The following is a 21,532-nucleotide window of genomic DNA, read 5'->3' as shown; positions in this document are numbered from 1 at the left end:
AATCTCTCGATATACCTGGAGCGCATTTCAATCATAGCAAGCAATCATACATCCCAGAGCAAGTTTCCCCCCCGCAAAAAACAAAAACCTGCAAGGTGCTCAAGCAAATCCTTACACAGCAACAACATAAACAAAATTGTTACCAAGGCTGGTATCTTCAGTGGCTCCCACTTAAGAACGTTTACATAGAAGAACATCTCACTTCTTAGAGAACGATGAGGTTTAGAGTGCTCAGCCAGCCCTTCTGACTCATGTGAGCCCACCGGCCGGAGGCTGCTGACCAGCCTCAGCCAAATCTTCACAGTTCTGAAGGTCATCATGAGCTTCCTTTGCAGGAAAATCTAAGGAGCCAGGTGTTTGCCTAACAGCCCTGAGAGCATGATCCTGCTAATGAAAACTGAAAATACAGGTCACTGCCCTGGCCCCATCTCTCTCTCTGTTCTGTGATGTTCTTGGTCTCCGTGACCTTAGGGCTGTGAATGAAAACTCCTAGGAGGGCTGGACACAATGTTCGCCCAGGAGGGTTGGGAGAGCCTGTCTTTACAAGCTCTTGGAACCACTTGGGGTGCTGCACAGCCGCGTCCAAGCTGCGTGATCTTGAGCGAGTCAGTCAGCCTTTCTGAACTGCAATTCTGTCATCTGCAGGTGACGAGAATCATATCACTGACTTCTAAGGATGCCTATCATATTGCTGCTTAGGAAAGTGGGTTCACGTGACCCAAACCACAGAGTTGCCTGCTCTGAAAGTCATGGAAGGAAAAGTCTAAAATTATTATGCAACACTGATCCAAACTCCATACCAATAATGCCAATGCTTTCCCACGATTTCTCACCAACCATCGTGCATGGACTGTGCTCAGTTCAGTTCAGTCCAGTCGCTCAGTCGTGTCCGACTCTCCACGACCCCATGAATCACAGCACGCCAGGCCTCCCTGTCCATCACCAACTCCCGGGGTTCACTCAAACTAGTGGCCTTATATTCATGGCCTCTTATCTCCACAAGGATCATGTTAGCGGCTTCGTCGTGTCCGACTCTGCGATCCCATGGACTGTAGCCCACCAAGGTCCTCTGTCCATGGAATTCCCAGGCAAGAACACAGGAGTGGGTCACCATTTCCTCCTCCAGGGATCTTCCCAACCCAGGGATCAAACCTGGGTCTCCTGCATCACAGGTAGATGCTTTACCATGTGAGCCACTAGGGCATGCACACAAAGATCATACCAGGAGATATTCTCATAGGGAGAAAAGCAAACAGAGATCCAGAGAGGTTAAGCCACATCTCTGCTCAAGGTCACATAGCTCACCCACACTTCCCACCACAGGTATATGCTTCTCTGCTTGCCCTGGAGCTGAGACCATGACCTGATAGAGCTCTGCGACCCCTGACCTCACACCCACATCCTTTCCAAAGGGTTACAGGAAGTGTCTTTGAGCAGCACCAGAAGGAGTCAAGCTGGAGACCCAAACTGCTCCCTCTAGGAAGGGTTCCATAGCAAGCCTAAGACTCTGCTGCTTATAGTTTCTTTCCTTGGGACACACAGGACTGTTCCTCTTACTACCTCCCTGTAAAATGACCCCAAACTGTGCCCCAGGTTCCCCATCCCAGAGCTACTTTGGACCGCAGTATAGCCCTGGCTGTCCACCTCCACCTGCTGCCCCGCCCCACCCCGCCTCCTCCGAGGCTCCACTTCCTTCCATCTCATTCTTATGGGGAAAGAAATGCCACATTTATTAAAGTGAAGGCTTATCTATTTCATCTAAGCTGCAGTGATAAATCCCTAAGCTAAGCACACACAAAGGGAAATACAAAGCTTGAATACAGATCAGAATCGAGAAGCCAGGGAGTGTGGGCTCTGACTCAGCTTCTGGCTACCTCCCTCTCCCACTCAGGGGGTCTCCATCCCGAAGACACTGCTCCTGCCTCATCTCACGGGGAGGTTGTTGGGCCAGAGCAATGGCCACATCAACACACTTTTCTAGATAGTTCTGGCAAAGCCTCCACAATCATTCTATTTAGGAAGGATCGGCTTTGTTGCATCTGGTAAAACTCCTGAATCATCTAAACTGATCTTTCTCTCCTCATTCAGCAGGCACAGGCTAGGATGCAGGGTGCAGGGGAGCCCAGAGTTCCTGGCGGTGAAGGTACGGGGGCCCAAAGGTGAATAGGACACTGCCTTGGACCACAAGGAGCTCACACAGCTGGGGACACAGAGGTGGGGACTCTCCACAGAGGTTGCCTGGAATGTGTTGGCTCTGCTATCAGGGTAAAGTTCTGGATTCCTAATCAGAGTCCAAGTAAGGAAGCACAACCCCTTCAGAGCTTTGAGACACTTCTACAGGGGTGCCCAGTGGCTTCACCTGTCATGTGCACTTACAGTCCATTAATCGTTGTTACTGTGGAAGCAGGGATGGTAGCCACAGTGATTAACGATGGCTGGATGGCATCACCGACTCTAAGGAAGTGAGTATGAGTGAACTCCGGGAGTTGGCGATGGACAGGGAGGCCTGGCGTGCTATGATTCATGGGGTTGCAAAGAGTCGGACACGACTGAGCGACTGAACGGAACTGAACTGAACAGCTTTTTACACCAATGGTTTGTGGAAGAAAGCATCACACAGCCCCAGGTGCCATCCAAGCCAGGCAATGACTCTGATCACTAGCTGTCCCCGAACAAGCCATTCTTTAGTAAAAGAATTCCCATATTTTAACTGATCACGTTTGGCTACCGTGATGTAAGTGGGAATGGTATGGCAACTTCAAGCAAGCATCCTCAAAAACATGCAACATGATCTTCTTGGCCTTTACTTCCTCCTGATGCCTGGAATGCAGGCATGATGACATGAGCTGGAGCAGCCATCTTGGGCTATGATGTGGAAGCCACATGCTTAGAAAGCCAGAGCAATCAGATAAAGGAAGCACCCTTATAACATAGAGCCAAACTATAATTGAACTGACCTCTTTTTTAGGAGAAAATTGCTTTTGTATGAGAATTGTTATTTCAGGTATTCTGCAGGTATACAATTACAATTGCTGCCTCCTGTCTAGTGTATTAAGTAAGAGAATTCATTCTGTCATTTATTCAAGAAATAGCTATTGAATGACTGCTAAGGACCAAGATATGTACACCATGAATACAGTAAGCAAAGCAGACATGTTCCTGTCCTTGAGGCACTTAGGGTCAGGCTCATTACTGATGCTGCTTAGTTACGGTGAGATAGTGTTAGTCGCTCAGTTGTGTCCAACTCTTTGTGACCCCCTTTCAGGCTCCTCTGTCCATGGGATTCTCCAGGCAAGAATACTGGAATGGGCTGCCATTTTCTTCTCCAGGGGATCTTCCCAACCCAGGGATTTAACCTGGGTCTTTCACATTGCAGGCAGATACTTGACCATCTGAGCCACCAGAGATGGTGAGATAAATCTTGGGATAAATTCAGGTCTAGATCCCTGGGAGAAGAAAGTCTGTATATGGATGTATATCTATATATACTCTATGGAGTGTGTGAGTGTGTGTGTGTGTGTGTGTGTGTGTACGAGAGAGAAAGAAAGCCAGATTCTCTGACGTCCCTTATAACTGCTGTGGCAACATCCACTGGAGAACCGGTCAGCCCAGCGCAGCCCAGTGCATCTGCCAACACTTAGATCCTTCCTATCTTTCTTTTGGGTAAGAGCTCTCAGCTCTTCATTCCAGGTCCTTGCACTGACCTAGCCATTCTCATTTGCTCTGGCCAAAATCTTTGAAGTCATCTACGTCTCCTGCCTTCCCCTCCTACCTTCCATATCATCTGTTAGCAACGCTGTCATTTCTACCTTCAAATACATCACACATCCTACTGGATCCTAGCATTGAAACAAAGCTGAATTTCTTAAATCTAGTAGTTGTTGCATGGTGACACAGGAGAAGAACATCCTTGAATTTAGAAGATCCAGGGACAGAAGTACAGTGGGGAATGAAGAATCATGATATCATATCTGCAACTTCCTCTCACACGGTTCAGTTCTGATGCTGCTGCTGATGGCAGTGATGCTGACGGTGATCCTGACAATGGTGGCAATGATGATGGAGGTGAGGACGACAGTGGTGATGACGGAGGTGAGGACGACAATGGTGATGTCGGAGGAGATGAGAAGAGGAAGAGAAGGAGGATAGACAGAGAGGGAGGCAGATGTTAACAACTGGTGAAGAGCATACATGTGTTCACCGAATCATTCAATCACCTGAAAATTTTCCACTGGCTTAAAATTATTCAAGATAAGATGTTAATAATAAATAAGACTCAGTGAAGCTGAGTCTTTCAAAGGTCCTCCTCCACCACCATCTTAGTCCAAGTCTCCATCTCTTTCTCACCTCCTCCAACCCTCCATCCCTGCCCTTCCAGGGTCTATTCTGAGCAGAGCGATTCTGTAAAACACAAGTCAAATCACATCACTCCTCTGTTGCAATCCCCACAATGGCTCCCATCACATTCAGAATGAAACCCAAGATCTTCATTTGGCCCACAGGGCCCCACCACTCTGACTTTATCCATTACCTCATCTCTACCCTAGCTCCAACCCCAGCCACTCTGGTCCTTTTGCTCCCCAAACACACCTGGCAGCACTCACGGTTACACGTGGCTTGTCCTCCATCAGTCAGGTCTCTGCTTTGGCAATTCAACCAGTAATGAGGTCTCTTCTTCAAATCAGGCTTCTTTCCCCCCAGCTCCCATCACTCACTACTCCCTTTTCCTGCCCTATTTCTCTCAAAGCACTTACCACTGCCATTTATGTTGTATGTTTATGAGTTTCTTTTCTGTCTCTTCCATCTGAATGTAAGTGCTGTGTGACTTGGGACTTGGCTTTCTTCCCTCCCACATCCCTGGTGACTGGTACCCGGTAAAGGACTAAAACTGTTTTCGTATGAATGAAGGGATCAGAGCATCTTGAGTCCCACCCTGACCTCCCCCTTTCCTTCCTCCCAACACGCTGCCAGGGGGCCATGATCCCCGTGCCGCTGGCTCTGTGAACCTCTTATCTTAGACCCTCACAAGACCCCTTGCAGGGTCCAACCCTCCCATCCCCCATCATTAGCCCAACTGAGCCATATGGCACCTCCCCAGCAGGCACCCCCACCCCTTCCCACATACCTCCTGCCCTCCAGGAACACAGCCCTTATGTTTAGAGAAGGAAAAAGCAGAGACTCCTGCTCAGAGCCAGCCTGCTCCGATGGGACACAGAGTTCCAGTTCCTCTGGTCTCATACCCAGTTCCTTATCACCACTACCTGCTTACAGAAAAGCCACACCAACTATTCCAGAGGCAGTGATCACCCTTAAGCAACCCTGCCTGCCAGGCTCTTGCTGCCCCCAGTTCACAGACCAGGAACACTCTCCACCATCCTATTCAATCCCACCAACCTTCAAGGCACTGGCCCTAACCAGGCCCCTCCCTGAGAAGCTTCTGAACACATGGCTGATTCTGATGAGGTGTCTGTATGGCTGGTTATCTTTTCACTGTCTAGTCTGGTCTTTCTGCTCTTGGATTTAAGCTTCTGAGGCATTGCCTGCCTCAGCACATGATGGGTACTTCACATCGAGGGATGGGTGGCTGGATATCATCTCCTCTTCCATCATCAGTCCTACATATTCTATACTGTGTTGAATGGGCTTGGAGCTCCTTGGGGGAAAAGAGCCCTGGCACCCGCCTGGAGAGAGGCTGGGCTGCCCTTGCCTCGGGAGCTCTCACCCGTCGCGACCTTAGCGTCTGGCCGGCCTGCCTTGCACCTTCTTGCATGTGTCCTCTCTGCGCTGTGCTCCGTCGGTCTTTGGTTTTGCCAACTCACCGCGGTCATTGTGAATTCTAACCCTGTCCATAGTGCCTTCCCTCTCCCCTGCACCTCGCTCTGGTAACAGCCGGAACGTATTTTAAATCCTCCTGCTTTCTGGGCGCAGTGAGTAATTAGAGGCCCAGCTCGGCGGCCCTGCTCGCTCCCTGGCCATACGGTGAAGTCAGGCCTCATCTGCCTCCCCCACGGGCTGCTTGCCCAGCCAGGCAGCCCAAGCCTGTGCAGTTCCCAGGCAGGAGCAGGACCACGCCCTGGGGCTGGAAGGATGTGTCAGGCACAGCTGGCTTGACCAGGATGAGGGTAGCTCCTTGGGCTTTTGGCGGGGGCTCTGCTTCGGAGCACCCCCTCCTTCTTAAGGCAACCCTGTGCTGGGAAAAGCCATCACCCACATCCCACCCAGGCCTGGAACACAACTCAGGACTCACTTTCTAAATGGTTTTAAATTTTGAAGCAGGAAAGAACATTTCTGCTCATGACCTGACCGGCCTTGAGGACAGAATGGTGATCTGGCCCAGTCTGGGCTCTGGCCCCAGGGTGCAGAGGATGGGGAGGGATCACAGAATCCCAAGAGGAAGATGAGTTGGTATAGCCACTAAGCAGAGCATCCAAAGGGGCTCAGTAAAGAATCTGTCTGCAACACAGGAGACACAGGTTCAATCCCTGGGTCAGAAAGATCCCTTGGAGGAGGGCATGATAACCCACTCCAGTATTCTTGCCCGGAGAATCCCATGGACAGAGGAGCAGAGTGGGCTACAGTCCATAGAGTCACAAACAGTCAGATATGAATGAAGTGACTGAGCATGCATGCATGCAGCCACTAAGTGAGTGAGCTCGGAATCAGGCCTCCTGACTCATGTGCCCGTGTCAGCTGGGCCCTGGGTACTGGCTGTCCCACTGCCCCCACCCCTGAGCCCCTACCTGCTGCTGGATGGGAGGACCCGCAGGAGCAGGCTCTAAGCAGGGAGGGTCAGCCCTCAGATGCCAGCGACGCCCTCTACGTTCTCAGAAAGGGAGAACCTTAGAGGTTCTGAGGCCAGCACCCACCCCTCACCCCCAATGACTCCCAGCTAAATATAGCCCAGTAGCTCCTCCCAGACCCCTTCCTCAAAGCATCCTGGGGTGAGTGTTCCCTTTGTGGCAGGGAGGTCCGTCCTGGAGCTGAGAGGCTCACATCTTGAGACCATTAGCCTCCTCTAGGCTCCTCCTTGTAGCCGCAAGTCCATGCACTAGGCAGCCAGGGCCAGGCGTGGACCCAGGGGCAGGGACAGGCTCTACGGAGCTGTAGGTGATCCCAGGGCCCTGTCTGCACCTCTGGTTATTTTGGCCTCAGGGTGTGGCCTGTGGGGTCAGACTACCCCTCCTTCAGAGCCCAGATCAGTTCCTCCTGGTTGTATGACACTGGACAGGCTTCTGAAGCCCTTGAGTCTCAGTCTCCCCATCTACAAAGTGGGCCTGATCACAGGCTGCCTCACTGGGTAACTACAAGATTGAAATAAGTCATCACGTAGAAAGTTCTTTAAAAAGAAGGAAGTTCTTTAAAAATCCGAAAGATGTGATATATATATATATATGTATATTATATATAAGAAATATTACTCAGCCATCAAAAAGAATGAAGTAATGCCATTTGCAGCAACATGGATGGACCTAGAGACTGTCATACTAAGTGAAGTAAATCAGAAAGAAGAGAAATCTAAAAAGGAACGGCACAAATGAACTTACAAGACAGAAAGGGACTCACACTTAGAGAATGAAGCTATGGCTGGTTGCGGGGGTGATGAGGGGAGGGGTAGTTGGGGAGCTTGGGATGGGCATGTACACTCTGCTATATTTAGAATGCATAACCAAGAAGGACCTACTGTTAGCACAGGGAACTCTGCTCAACGTTACGTGGTAGCCCGGATGAGAGGGGAGCTTGGGGGAGACTGGATACATGTAAATGTATGCTGAGTCCCTTCGCTATTCACCTGAAACTATCACAATATTGTTAACCGGCTATACTTCAATACAAAATAAAAAGATTTTTAAAATTATTTTAAAAGCACCATCCATTGTGAATATCCTTTAAAGACCAGGGTGTTCGGGCTTCCTGGCAGCTATGTCCCTCCCTGGGGCACACAAGGCATGGATGTCTAAGGGCAGAACACACTAGGACAGTCACCTCCCAAGATCCGGACCCAAGGTTCTTCCAATGCAATCGGAAAACTGCTGTTTCCAGGCTACCGACTGCTCTGCTCTGCCTGTTCACACCAAACACAGGGTCAACCTCACCCCTGTGACTCCCTCGCATGACTGCTCCCCCACTCATGGGACACACAGGTTCTGACCCCCAAACACAAGACTGTTAGTGGGCTGTTCACAGCTCTCGTGTACCCGGCCCTGAGCTGCGCTGACAGCGGTCATGTCTTAGGGCGATGCCATAGGATAGAGGTCCAAGCTGGGACTCATTCCCTAAACCCACGCCCCCGACTCTGCAGTGCCAGGCACCCTGGGGAGGCGCTGACCCATCCAGGAGTCAGGACAGCGAGGGTGGGGGCCGAGATCGGGAGGAACAGGGAGGCTGAGAAAGAGTGGACATAATGTTCCAGAGTGAAGAGCAGAGCACCGTGGGAGCCTGTGAAGCCAGGGAGGACTTGCCGCCCAAAAACCGAGTAGGTCCAGGCAGCCAGAGCCTTGGTTTTGGTGGGAGGAGGGATAGGAGGCCCATTCCAGCCACAGAGCCCAGTGGAGCCTGTTCTTGGGACCCCCACGGCCACTGAGGCGCAGAGACAAGGATGGAAGTCAGCCAGCTGGGAGCAGAGGGAGCTGGTGTAGACGGCTGTTCTGCTCGGCTGTCAAGGAGAGAAGCAGGCGGCAAGGGGGTGGGGAGCGGTGGTGAAATGGAGAGAGGGCTCCCCTCCTGCCTTAAGGTGGGGGGAGCACATTGACACCTAAAGGAACCAAGCTGGTAGAGATCGGGGTGGGGCGTGGATCCCAGGAGCAGGGCGTCTGAGGACCAGAAGTAAACGGGATCGGACACAATGGAAGGAGGCGCTGCCGGCAGGAAACATAACCTTGGGGTGTCCACACCACGGAGACATTCGGAACCCTGAGTCTGCCATCATGCGGGTGCTGGGCACCCTCCTGGTGATGCATGGCTTTAGTCAGCACACTTTCTACACCGTCACCCCAGTGGCGAATATAACCACCAAGAAGGTCAGGCTGGGGTCCCCGTGTCTCCTCCTTCTATGCTCAGACGTTCAGTCGTGTCCGACTCTTGGCAACCCCAGGGACTGTAGCTCTCCAGGCTCCTCTGTCCATCGGATTTCCCAGGCAAAAGTACTGGAGTGAGTTTCCATTTACTACTTCAGGGCAACTTCCCAACCCAGGAATCGAACCCACCTCTCCTGTGTCTCCTGCATTGGCAGGCGCGTTCTTTACCACTGAACCACCTTGGGGACCCTGGACTCTACTGGGACATGGTAATTCCTTAGCTCTCACTAGGCCCCATTCTACCTGCTGTAAAGCCAAGATCCAGCAACACCCTGACCAGAGTTGCAGGAAAGGGAGGCGGGGGAGTAGGACCTGACATTTACGGGGCACTCCTGGGCTCACGACTCTAGGCTGGCCTCTGACTTGCTCACAGCATCCTGGTGAGGGATGTGTCCCCCCACTCACATGTCACATGGAAGCAGAAGTTTCCTGGAAGGTGCCTGAGGCTTTCAGAGAGAAATTAAGAACAGGGGTCAACAAACAAAACAGCCATGGGCCCAGCCCTGCCCACCATCTATTACTGTTAGAAATTGCGTTTCATGGGAACACAGCGGTGCTCACTCTTTCATGTATCTCTGTGGTCCAGCTGAGTAGCTATGATGGAGAACTTACGGCCATAGAGTCTGAAACATTTACAACCTGGCCCTTTTCAGAAAAAGTCTTCCAAGCCCTGCTGAACAGCCCTGGACTAAGGTCTATCAGCTGGTCCAAGTTCAGGCAGAATCCGGGTCTTGGCTTGTCCAGTTCTGTCACTGCATTATCCTGCCTTCTTTACAGGGAGGGCGTCTTCATGCAGGAGAAGTAGCCAGAGAAAGCTCTCCCATTAGCCCATCTTTTTATTAGAAATGCTAACTGGTTATTCTACGTGTCAGGATGGCCGAGCTGTCTAAGGCGCTATGTCCATGGGGTTGCAAAGAGTCAAACATGACTTAGCTACTAAACTACAACTTAAACAGGTTATCCTGGTTCTCAATAGAGTCCACGTCCACTACTCGGCAACCAAGGCTATCTTACTATAGTGGACATCAGATCAGCATGGTTAAACCACATCCACACTCCTTACCGTGGCCTCCAAGACCATGCGTGGCCAGCCCACGTCTACCCTCCATTCTCATCACGCACCTGCCACTCCATCACTGACCACACTCGACACCTGTGCCTGCTCTCTGTTCCATCAACAGCCAGGTGTGCGCCAGCCTCAAGGCCTTTGGACTTGCTGGCCCGTCTGCCTAGAATGTCCTTCCTCTGTATGTCCCCACAGCTGGCTCCTCCCTGTCAGTCAGGTACCAGCTCAAGTGCCACCTCCGAGGACCACACTATCACAAGTGCCAAGGGGAAGCGGGTGGGGAGGGATGCATTGGGCGTTTGGGATGAGCAGATGCAAACTATTATATGTAGGATGAATAAACAGCAAGGTCCTATCATATAGTACAGGGGACTATATTCAACATCCTGTGATAAACCATAACATAAAAGAATATGAAAAAGAATGTATACACAGGTATAACTGTGTCACTTTGCTATCCCGCAGAAATTAACATAACATAGTAAATCAACTACACTTCAAGAAAAATAAATTTTTAGAAGCAGGCCTCCCTTTCCCCAGCCTTCCTCTGACACATCACCTGCCTGCCTATGCCCGGAGCATTTAGCACTCGCTGAAATTATTTACCTGTTGACCTCTCCTCCGTTACAGTGTAAGCTCCCCAAACGGAGAGGATTTTTTGTTCAAGACCGAAACTTGAACTCAAGGAGATGCTCCACACCACTAACATTTGTAAAACTGCATTTATTTAATCTTTGGCCATGCGGCATGCGGGATCTTACTTCCCTGACTGGGGATCCAACCCAGGCCCCCTGCATTGGAAGCACGGAGCCTTAACCACCAGACCATCAGGGATGGCTCCCACACCACTAACATTTAAACCAGCCCTGTCCAGTATCAATGAGAGGCAAATCATAGATATGACCCACATAGGTAAGTCCACATTTCTTAGTCATCATGTTAAAAAATGAAAAGAAATATATGACATTCATTTTAATAATAGATTCTATTTAACCTGATATATCCAAAATATTATCATTTCAAATGTAATCAATATAAAAAATTATGGAGCTATTTTAACATTCTTTTTTCACACTGACTCTTTGAAATTTTGTCAGGTTCTGAAACATATTTCAAGCCCTCCACAAACAGCCACACGTGGCTTGGTGACCACCAGAGGAAGACGTGCAGGCCTGAAACGGTGTTTCTCTCTGCCAGATGCTGCTCTGATTGCATTAACATTCCTTTACTCCCCACAGCAGCCCTAGGAGGGAAGCGCTACTATTAACCCATTCTACAGATGGGAGCAAGCAAAGCTCCAACTCTCTGGCCACACTGAACCTGGAGTCCTGGGTCAGCCCCAAGATGGGAGGAGAAAGGCTGTGGGGTGAAGCCTGGGCGCTGGAAACCGGCACCTCCTAGCTCAGCTCCCCACTGTATAACTGGCCCACTGGGCTGTCAGTGTGGCCAACTCTATGCTACTTGTGCAGACAGGGCAGCAGAGGGTCACACAACCTTGATGAGAGCTCTGCAGCATTCAGGCAGGTCACTAACGCCTGCCTGGCTCCTCCATCTTTCCAAGTGAAGGACCATCTTGACACTCCCTGCAAATACTCACTGAGCTGTGACAATAAGCTTACAGGGAATGCTCTTGGATCTAAGATGCCACAGAGAATAAGACAAACCCTTGCCTACATGGAGCTTACATTCTGATAGGGACAGGGACAATAAACTAGTGATCTTAACAATCTATGGTGTTAGATGGTGTAGGTGCCCAGAAGAAAATGAAGCAGAGGACAGGAGCAGATGAGGAGATTAGGAAACGTCATCAACCTCTTGTGAGCATGAACTTTCACAGCACAAATATCTGATCCTGGACAGTTTCCTGCCACCAAAGAGAAGGGAAAATACCCCAAGGCAAGAACATGCTGACTTGAGGAGGGTCAGGTGTCTGGATCCCAGAGAGAAAGGCAGAAGGTAACAGGGTCTGAGCTCAAGGAAGCACTGAGGGGCCGGGTCATGCAGTGCTGTAACTAAGAGCCCCTCGGTCAACTGTCCAGCCCCATTCTTGGTCTCCATGAAGCTTGGAGGCATGCCCCTTGGCTCCCTTGGTCTGCCATTAATGCAGGCGGCTTTGACAGGAAGCAGAGGACTGATAACTCACGTACACAACTCCCAGTGGTGTGGAGCTGGAGGGAATAAATATTTATTCCCTCCAGCAGACGCCACTCTTGATGATGGTAAGTTGGTTATCAAGACTTTGGAACCCCAACACGTGATATCCAAGGGATGGGTACCCCTACTCTCCCCAAGCTGTCCCAAGACAGGTTCTTTAGGAGTGAATCAGGCCAGGTGAACACACAAGGTCCCCACTCCTCCCCATTCCTGAAGGTCATGCAAGCCCACTGCAAGCCTCTGAGATCCTGGGCTCAGGGACCTGCAATTCCAGATACAGTACATATCATGATGCCCAGCTCTGCTCGCTCTGCCAACCAGTTCTGATGCAGTCAGCCCCTGGTATCCAAGGGATGGTTCCAGGAACTGCAAGGGAAGCCAAATTCCATGGATACCTGAGTCCCAAAGTCAACCCTCTGTACCTGCGGCTTCCACATCCAAGGATTCAGCCAACCTTGGATGGTAAACACAGTACAGGATCTGAACTTGGTTGAATCTGTGGATGGGGAGCCTGCTGTATTTTTACTCACACCTACATCTGCCCAGGGGACTCCATTCATAGCTATAGACTGACTTCTCCCTCTCTCACATGAGCCCAAATACCCCACTCCTTCAGCCCACCTGCCATGGAGAAGACTTAGCCCTGAGGCTCACTAGGAAGGACCAGCCAAGCTCCATCTTTGTGAATCTTGATGTGAATTCAGACTCTGCAGTCCTTGAGGACATTTTTCTTTTTGACAATCTTTCCTTAGCTTTGCTTCTTGGTTTGTTGAACAATGGAATCGTGTGGGAAGTTTTTGAAAAATACTAACGTCCCACCCCAGACCAATTCAATCAGAATCCTGGGAGGTAAGGGCCAGGCATTAATGTTACCAGAATTGCTTACATCATTCCAGTGTGTCATCAGGACTGAGGCTTGCGGTGCTAATGGGATCTTCTCCAACTTTAATTTATGTACAAATCGCCTAAAGATCTTGTTAAAATGCAGATTCTGAATCACGAGGTCAGGGGAAGGGCCCAAGAGACTGCACTTCTAACAAGCTCTTGTGGGATGCAGTTACTACTGGTCCATAGACCACACTTTGAGTAGTGAGAGTCTAGAGGCAGCCAGATTTGAGAGGTGGGAGATGGAAATGGGCTTCACTGATTTTCCGTGTCCAAAGTAACTGTCCAGTATTAAAGCTCCCTTTTAAACTGGAGAGGGATTTCTAGAAGAGTTAGGATAAAGAGCTCTTATGGAAGGAAAGAAGAATTTTCTGCCAATGTGGAAATAAGAGATGTTATAGCTATGAAATGTTGCAGGACCCCCTTTGCATTGTAAATAAAGTAACTAACAGACTAGCCAGAAGGAGTGGGTACTCCAGATTCGTGGTATCATTGCTTTTACTATTATTAAGGCAGGACCCTCATTCCACTCCCTAAACCAAACAAGCCTGTGCTTTCGACATGCAAGAGCCCCATAAAGCCCTCCAAAGTGCCTTCATCCTCAGAGGATGTGCTATGGGCAGGGGCAAGCACAGAAGACCTGGGGCCAGGGGCTTTCATCCTAGATAAAACCCCATGGATCCTTCCTGGTCTAAGGACACCAATGCCTATATTTATCTCATTAATTTGATTTATTTGCCTTGAGTTGTGAATATACTTCCATAGCCCCACAATGGCTGATATAGAGGTTTGCTATGTTCAGGATCTATTTTAAGTGATCTCCTTAGTTTAACTAATTAAACAACTCTACACATTCAGAAAACTAAGATTATGGCATCCGGTCCCATCACTTCATGGCAAATAGATGGGGAAACAGTGGAAACAGTGACAGACTTTATTTTGGGGGGACTCCAAAATCACTGCAGATGGTGACTGCAGACATGAAATTAAAAGATGCTTACTCCTTGGAAGAAAAGTTATAACCAACTTAGACAGCATATTAAAAAGCAGAGACAATACTTTGCCAACAAAGATCCGTCTAGTCAAGGCTATGGCTTTTCCAATAGTCATGTACAGATATGAGAGTTGGACTATAAAGAAAGCTGAGCATCATAGAATTGATGCTTTTGAACTGTGGTGTTGGAGAAGACTCTTGAGAGTCCCTTGGACTACAAGGAGATCCAACCAGTCCATCCTAAAGGAAATCAGTCCTGAATGTTCATTGGAAGGACTGATGTTGAAGCTGAAACTCCAACACTTTGGCCACCTGATGCGAAGACCTGACTCTTGAAAAGACCCTGATGCTGGGGAAGATTGAAGGTGGGAGGAGAAGGGGACAACAGAAGATGAGATGGTTGGGTGGCATCACCAACTCAATGGACATGAGTCTGAGTCAACTCTGGGAGTTGGTGATGGACTGGGAATCCTGGCATGCTGCAGTCCATGAGGTCACAAAGAGTCGGACACGGCTGAGCTGATACAGCTGTACTATTAGCCTCGAGGCAGATGAAGAAACCTGGAAAGGCAAAGAAACTTGCCAAAGTCACATATGAGGCATGTGAAAGGGGAAGAAAAGGAAAAAAAAAAAAAACTGAGAGGCATTTATGTCACAGCCCATGTTGTGTCAGGGCTTTTTAAATGTTACTTGCTACGTGAGCTCATGAAAATGCAAATTCTCCTCAAGCAGGTGAGATGGGAGCCTAAGACTCTGCATTTCTCAAAAACTCTCAAGTGATGCTGATGTGGCTGGTTCAGACTCATAGGCTATGATGCCTCCTGAGATTTCTGGATGCCTTTCTCAAGATCTCCCAACAAGACTCTCGCCACAATACTCCTCTGATCCGTGATCTGTTGATTTGACCAGTGGTGAAACCACAAGTCTCCACTTTGAAGACTCACACAAAGTTTTATTTTAACTTCTGCTCAAAACGCAGTCTTCTGTGGCAAAGGATCAGTTATTCGGAAAAACAGTTGCATCCATTAGAAGTTGTAGACATTGCAGATGGTTATGAAATTGCTTTTAAATCTAAGTATCACCACTGAGAATGCATTCTGGGCCAGGGAACAATTCCCATCTCTAAAAGCCAAATGAAGAGTTCCAAATTGAGAAATACAGGGAGGGATTTCTCAAAACAAAGGAGTGAATCATTTAACTATAAGCTTCTCTTCTCAGATCAACAGAGGAAAGGATATGTACGGAAACCAGAAGAAATGACAGATCTTCACGACCAGCGAAAGGCATTTAAGGGCAAATCAAGACTGTCCACTTACACTAGACTCAGTGACTGGGAACTATCTGGTTTGTGAATGAGACAGAGAAAAGCGGAACAGAGGGATGAAGATAAATTTCCAGGAATGCTTTGGGTACCAGAGTGACCTGAAGTCCCAAAATCACAGACAAGATTCTGGAAGAGCCTAACTTCAAACCATGAGTCTTTGGAGAAAGAGAAAGGCCCCCGTGCAGATGGTCACAATACCAAGTTTAAATCAGACAATCAACAATAAGTTAGAATGGCACCTTTCTGCAATTTCCACAGCTCAGTGATTCCCCAAACTTTGCTCCATATTAAAATCACCTGTGGTGCTGGAGAAGCCTCTCGAGAGTCCCTAGGACTGCAAAGAGACCAAACCAGTCAATCCTAAAGGAAATCAACCCTGAATATTCATTGGAAGGACTGATGCTGAAACTGAAGCTCCAATACTTTATCCAGCTGATATGAAGAGCCAACTCACTGGAAAAGACCCTGACTCTGGGAAAGATTGAAGGTAGGAGGAGAAGTGCAGGGACAGAGAATGAGATAGTTGGATGGCATCATTGACTCAACAGACATGAGTTTGAGCAAACTCTGGGAGATAGTAAAGGACAGTGAAGCCTGGAGTGCTGCAGTCCATGGGGTCACAAAGAGCTGGCCACGACTGAACGACGACAACGTATTAGAAAGGAACATGCCCTCCACCTCCTGCTCAGGTCACACCCCTACATCAATTAAATTATAATCTCTGGGGGTGAGGCCCAGGTACTCTTAATTTTTAAAGCTCCCAAGGTGATTCCAACATGCAGCCTAATTTGAGAACGACTGGCATAGCCTTTCATTCATAAAATAAAGGAATCCATCTGGACAAGTGGTTCTTTATTCTGTATGTGTGTTAGAATCACTTTCGAGCGATTTTTTAAAATACTGCTGCCAGCAGCATCCCCAGAAACTCTGGTTAATTGGTGGGACCCAGACACCAGCATCATCAGCAAGTTTAAGAGCTTCCCCAGGTGATTCTAATATGCAGCAAGGGAGATAATCACTGGTCTCTGAGGTTTTTGCCAGTTCCTTCTATTACTTACATTTTAAACACTTATGATATTCAGGCTAAAAATGCATCTTAGAATTTTTGCAAGGGTGGATTTCTCATCTTTAATTTTAAATCAGAGATTTTTAACTTTGGAAGAACCTCGTAAACCCTACACAACATGTTGGATCAAATATATATTCGTATGTGTACATTTGGGGGAGGTGAATGTCCCTGATTTTTAACTCTATTACCTCAAAGGCAAGCATGTGATTTCTGATTTAATAAATGTGGTCTCAACAGCATGTCTGCTGCAGTGTGAATTCGTAACAGGCCTATTGCCACCTAGTGACTGCATATCTTTATTGCAGGTTTAGTTTAGACCCTACAGCCTCTGAAGAGCTATAGGGTGACGATTTCAGATCCAAGTATCAACACAGATGCCATGTCTGAGATTGGCGTTAGTAGTAGACTGTCTGGTAATGCTCACAATGAGAGATGACCTTCCCAGCTGCTCTTGTAAGGGGACAGTCCTCTCAGAAACTCTGAGAAAGTAATGTCCCAAACTGGATTAGGATACTAGGGTTTTCTAGACCTGACTGTTGTTACCTGCATGCCTCAGTTTGAATCCAGGCTTGCTTTCATACTAACTATATGTCCTTGGAAAAATTACTGAGCCTTTCTGTTCCATATATAAAAAGAGGATAATATAAGCACTTCAAAGGCTGCTGTGAAAAATAAGTAAAACAATACATGTAAAATAATCAGCATAACACTTGGCACACAGAAAGATCCCCACACATGTGAGGGTATATTATTTATTGTTATTCCTTTGTTTTGTTTATTGTTCCATGGGTTGCAGTGATGACCAAGCAGAAGAACACCAGTATACTGCTATTACACAGCAACTCATATGTCTAGAGAATCCACAGAGCACAGGAAAGGGTTATCCTACAACACAGACGTAATCCGTACCCATGGGAAACGCTTTTTGAGATTCCAACAGTTGAGCAGTCTCTGATTGCAGCCACTTCTTGTCAAATACCTGCCTTCCCACCACGTGCGCAGGACAGTAACTATACCTCACCCCCAAGGCTGCCGCAGGTTCCCTTCAGGGAAGAGAATTAACAGACACTCACGAGATCCCAGAGGCCCTAAACAATCAGCTCTCCTCCAGCCCAGACACTCACTGGCGGCGGTCTCCCATGCCACTCTCTCCCCAGGGGGAACAGTCCCCAGACTCTGCCACAAGCCCACCAGGTCAGGGCTCCACGACCTGCCTGGCTGAAGCAGAAACACCACAGAATCCTCTCACCAGCCTCAGCAGAGAGGCAAAGTGATCAGCGCTCACTTACCTGGAGTCTGCTTGGCCGTGCGCACAGGGGTGTAGTGGTTTTTGGAGGTCGATCGGACTGGCGTGTTCTCTTTGGGAGAGCTATCGATGGCCGAGATAGTTTCTCTTTCACAGTGTGCTATGGGGATTGGTCCCTGTTGTCTTAGGATGTCAGCCAGAGCCCTGAAAGAGACAGAGATCACACAGTGAGATTCACCAAACCAGTGAGCCAGCTGGCTGGGCGACTTTCACTGGCCCTTTGATGGATGGAGACCCAGTATTCAGTTACAGCCACAGCATCATCTGGTGTTGGGCCCAGTAGGGATATAGGGGAGAGGCTGCCATGCCTGACGGGACAGGTATTAAAAGATTGTGATTGTGGTTTCTTTCTCTGATTCATTTCATACTAATGAATTCTGAGCCCTTTCAAAATGCTGCTCCCCAAATAAGCCCCTATGCCAGGCAGATACTACAGGCGGTGCTGTGAGGAATGCCACCGCAGTGAAAGGTGGTCACTGTTGGCCTCCAGTTCAGCGGCAGGTAATTAATATCAGGGGGATCAACCTCCCCATCGAAAGACACACACCAAGGAGAGTGTATCTATAAAGGTGACCCAAATAAGTATAAAACACAGCTCCCGTGGTCAAATAAAGGGGTGCTTTAGCTGCAAAGGCTGGACGTACAGATAAATGATAAATATCAGAATACAAGGACGGTGCAAGCAGTGAAGGCAGCTGGAGCTTAGAGGATGGAGCAATCTCAAACAGAGAGAGAGAAAAATACACGCGAGGAAAGAGACATGTACAGAGATGCTGATGGAGCTGGAGAGGCCCCAGTACCACAAGAGCAGGTTTCATTCACTCAGCACCAAAAGTGCATTAATTAAGGACTCGGCATGCCTCAGTCACAGCAGAGAGAGGGGTAAAGAGAACACAGGTCCTACCATCCAGGGGCTCAGCATTGAGGGGAAATCACTCCCACACCTGGTTTGGAACAAGACTCCCTCTGCAGGTTAATATCACAGGTTTCTACTGTTAATATCACAGGTTTCTACTGCGGGTTTCTACTGTTGGTAGAAAACAGGGACACATAGGATGTTCTGAGGAGACCCAAGGGACCACCATCGGACATGGTCATTTCAGGGTCAGGTGCCCAGTTGTTTGCATGAGCGAGGCAAGGACTCTTCCATGTACCTGGGCTGTCCCTCAGGCGTGGGTGAGGCACTGCACTTCCAGTTCTCTCCCAGCCCGTCCAGCCCACCTGAGATCTGGCCACACCCAGCCCGCCCCAAGGCTTCCTTCTAGCTCCCTGCACTCTGCCCCCTTCCTTGAAAAGTGACAACCACAGCAGTTTAAGAAGGAGTCTGAGAGTGAATTGTTTCCTTTCATTATTCTGCCTCTGACATGCTGAACCTTCCTAGGAGAGGAGCAGCAAGCTGGCAATCTTATCATTTAGTAGCATTTATACAGCAATTTCAGATTTTCCAAATGCTTTCCCCGTGCTGGCTTGCTTTTTTTCCTCAGGCTCTAGGAAGAAAAACACACACATCAACCACCTCATTCACTTCTGTGGACCAAGAAGTGAGGGAGGCTCAGACAGAACCTCACTAGTTTGGTAAAGGAACTTTGGGCAGACCTGGAGCCTAGGAATAAGAAAAAAACACTGCCCTACAAAATCGAGAGATTTGCGTTCTAATACCAGCTCTGCCACTGATGAGCTGTGAATCTTCAGACAGATTTGTTAGCCTCTGAAATTGAAATTTAATCTTTTTATTCCCCAGCAGCAAAACAGTTTAAACTAACATGACCTCAAAGATCCCTTTTAATTCCAAAATGTGATCAATATTTTATATATTTTTTTAACCACACATCCATACAAATTACCTAGACTCCATCACCCTATTTATGAAAGACACTTTCCTACCATTTTTCCATGGTAAGGAGGTAGCGAGTTAAAAGTTACAACAGAAGTACAGACCAGTGGAATCAAATTGAAGAGTCCAGAAATAAACCTATACATCTATGTTCAACTAATTTTCGACAAGGACGCCATGATCACTGGAAAAGAAGTTTCTTCAACAAATGGACATCCACATGCAGAGAATAAAACTGCACCCTCACCTCATATCATACATAGCAATTAATTCAAAATGGATCATAAACCTAAATATCAGAGCTAAAGCTATATCCTCTCAGAAGAAAATTGAGAAGTCAGTCTCTGTAACCTCAGATTTGGCAATGGTTTCTTAGATATGACACCCAAGCAGAAGGAACAAAAGAAAAAATTTGCAGACTCAACTTCATCAAAACTAAAATCATTTCAACATCAGAATATAGCACCAAGAAAATGAAAGACAACCCAGAGAATGGGAGAAAATATTTGCAAATCATATTTCTGCTAAGAGATCTGCATTCAGAACATTTAAAGAACTCTTATAATTCAGCAATAAAAAACAAACAACACAATTTAAAAATGGGCGCAATATAATCAGACATTGCTCCAAAGAAGGTACACATGAAAAGTAGCTCAACATCGCTAGTCAACAGGAAAGTACAATGTGATACATGGTCACACCCACCAGGATAGCTGTGACCAAAAGACAATTCCAAATGTTGGCACGGATGTGGAGAAATCGGAGCTTTCATATACTACCAGTGGGAATGCAAAATGGTGCAGGCCCTTTGGTAAACAGTTTGGCAGTTCCTCCAATATTAAACATAGAGTTGCCATATGGCCCAGCAATTAGAATACTTCTAGGTGTATGCCCAACAGAAATGAAAACATATGCCTATACAAACTTTGTATACGAAACTTCATAGCAGCATTATTAACAATAGCCAAAAGGTGGAAATAACCCAAATGCCCACCAACGGATGAATGGATTAATAAAATATTGTGTAGTCACACAAAGTATTATTATTCAGGCTTAAAAAAGCAAGATGCTTTGATATATGCTACAACATGAATGACCTTGAAAACAACATGCTGCCTGAAAGAAGCCAGTCACAAAAGACCACAGCTTATGACTCTACATATATAAAATACCCAGATTCGGCAGATCGGCAGAGGTAGAAATAGACTGGTGGTTACCAGGGGCTGTTGTTGCTGTTTAGCTGCTCAGCTGTGTCCAACTCTTTGTGACCCCATGGACTATAGCCTGCCAGGCTCCTCTGTCCACGTGACTTCCCAGGCAAGAATACTGGAGTGGGTTGCCATTTCCTTCTCCAAAGGATCTTCCCGACCAGGGAGCAAACCAGCGTCTCCTGCACTGGCAGGTGGATTCTTTACCGCTTGGCCACTAGGGAAGCCCTACTAGGGGCTAATGGAGGGGTTAATGAAGAATGACTATTAATAGGTATGGGTTTTCTTTGGGGGATGATGAAAATATTCTAAAACCAGACAGTGGTGATAGTTGGACAACTCTGAAAATGTACAAAAATCACTGAACTGGACACTTCTAAATTTAAGGATGAATTTTATAGTAGGTGAATTACATCTCAGTAAAGCGACTATTGCTGCTGCTGCTAAGTCACTTCAGTTACTCCCCCAAAAAAGTTTATATTCTTTTTCTGTCTTTATCCTGCTTCTCAAGTTCTTATCTATGAAGGAAATATATGAAGGAAAAACAGAGTCAAGTGGTTAAGTCCATGTTTTCGGAAAGACAAGACTAAATCTATGTGAATGACAGTGATTTTGCCC

At 47.8% G+C, this 21,532-nt stretch overlaps 1 protein-coding gene across 3 annotated transcripts in view; it reads right to left on the bottom strand.

The window, feature by feature from the left end:
* Positions 1 to 21,532, bottom strand: part of SHISA6 (shisa family member 6) — a 261,715-nt gene that overhangs the window by 219,818 nt on the left and 20,365 nt on the right. For all 3 annotated transcript variants that reach the window (XM_088828461.1, XM_055407298.2, XM_088828462.1), the window contains exon 2: positions 17,856 to 18,016. In XM_088828461.1, coding sequence (XP_088684587.1) covers positions 17,856 to 18,016 — 161 coding nt within the window. The remainder of the gene's footprint in view (positions 1 to 17,855; positions 18,017 to 21,532) is intronic.

This window comes from Moschus berezovskii, chromosome 20, assembly GCF_049115385.1.
Source record: "Moschus berezovskii isolate FMDL1 chromosome 20, NW_MosBer_1.0, whole genome shotgun sequence".
Classification (NCBI taxonomy): domain Eukaryota; kingdom Metazoa; phylum Chordata; class Mammalia; order Artiodactyla; family Moschidae; genus Moschus; species Moschus berezovskii.
Note: the sequence above shows the minus strand (reverse complement) of the source record. Positions and strands in the feature narration are given on the sequence as shown.